This window comes from Cyprinodon variegatus, unplaced genomic scaffold, assembly GCF_000732505.1.
Source record: "Cyprinodon variegatus isolate N-32 unplaced genomic scaffold, C_variegatus-1.0 Scaffold656, whole genome shotgun sequence".
Classification (NCBI taxonomy): domain Eukaryota; kingdom Metazoa; phylum Chordata; class Actinopteri; order Cyprinodontiformes; family Cyprinodontidae; genus Cyprinodon; species Cyprinodon variegatus.
In genome coordinates, this window is record NW_015151109.1 from 133,364 (window position 1) to 134,499 (window position 1,136).

The 1,136-nt window shown below is 35.5% G+C and overlaps 1 protein-coding gene across 1 annotated transcript in view; it reads left to right on the forward strand.

Annotated features, from left to right (window-relative positions):
* The window catches only part of gas2 (growth arrest specific 2), a 54,269-nt gene extending 53,206 nt beyond the window's left edge, over positions 1-1,063 (forward strand). Inside the window, exon 8 of the mRNA XM_015393768.1 lies at positions 739-1,063. Coding sequence (XP_015249254.1) covers positions 739-948 — 210 coding nt within the window. The 3' untranslated portion in view covers positions 949-1,063. The remainder of the gene's footprint in view (positions 1-738) is intronic.
* The last annotated feature ends 73 nt before the right edge of the window (positions 1,064-1,136 follow it).

Genomic DNA, 1,136 nt, shown 5'->3' on the forward strand with positions numbered 1-1,136 from the left:
CTTTAATAATAAACACCTTTATTTACAAATTGCATTTTGTGTTTACTTGTGTTGTTCTTGACTATTGTTTAAATTAGTTTGATGTTCCGAAACACTTAAGTGTGACAAACATGCAAAAAAAAAAATAGGAAATGAGGAAAGGGGCAAACACTTTTTCACACCACTGTATACACTTAAGATAAAAATATGGATATAAAAAAAAGTTTTCCTGCATAAAAAGCAGTTTTTCTAGCTTCTGTCTGAAAACACAATATTCACACAAGAAGGATTTCAGATGACTGAAGTTCTTTTCATTTTTCAGTCGACCTTTTATAAACGCTTTTAATATGTTGTGTAATATTTTAGTGTTACTGTTAAAATGCCCTGGCATCATTCTGAAAGAAAACATTGCAATTTTCTACAGCCATCTTTCTTCTTCTTGCACTTTGGGTGTTTTTCTTTTAACTAAGGAATGTCACTTTATTTGTTAAATAAATCGACATCGTTTAAGTTAAAAGTACAATAAGAAAATCTGACTCTTAAAGGAACATATTTGAATCTTAAACATAAATTAGGTGATGTAGGTAAATTGATATAAACAACCTATTAAGAATAGTTTTCCTTTTTTACCAGAACTTTATCACAGACATTTACTCTCTAATATAATTTCTCTTATAAACTAGTTAGAAACATGCTTTCTTTTTTCTTTCTGAAGCATTTAGTCCGGTTTCACACTCCGGATCTGATTTCTTGTTGTAGATGCTGCACAACAAGCATGTGATGGTGCGGGTGGGCGGCGGCTGGGAGACCTTCGAGAGCTATTTGCTGAAACACGACCCCTGCCGCATGCTGCAGATTTCCAGAGTGGAGGGGAAGATTTCCCCCATCACCACCAAGTCCCCCAACATCAAAGACCTCGCCCCCGACAGCTACCTGGTTGTGGCAGCTCACTACCGCAGCAAGAAGTGATGGCCGCAGGCGCACATGGTGCACGACTGTCTCTTTATATTTACCCAACACAAATACGGCTTTGCTAGTCAATGTTTGTTCATATAAAACGTCAAAGATACGGAGAAAAGACTTTAAAAAAGGGGAGAAAATAGAAAATAATGAATCTTATACTTTGCATTTTGTGTTTTCATTCCTTTTATTTAGTT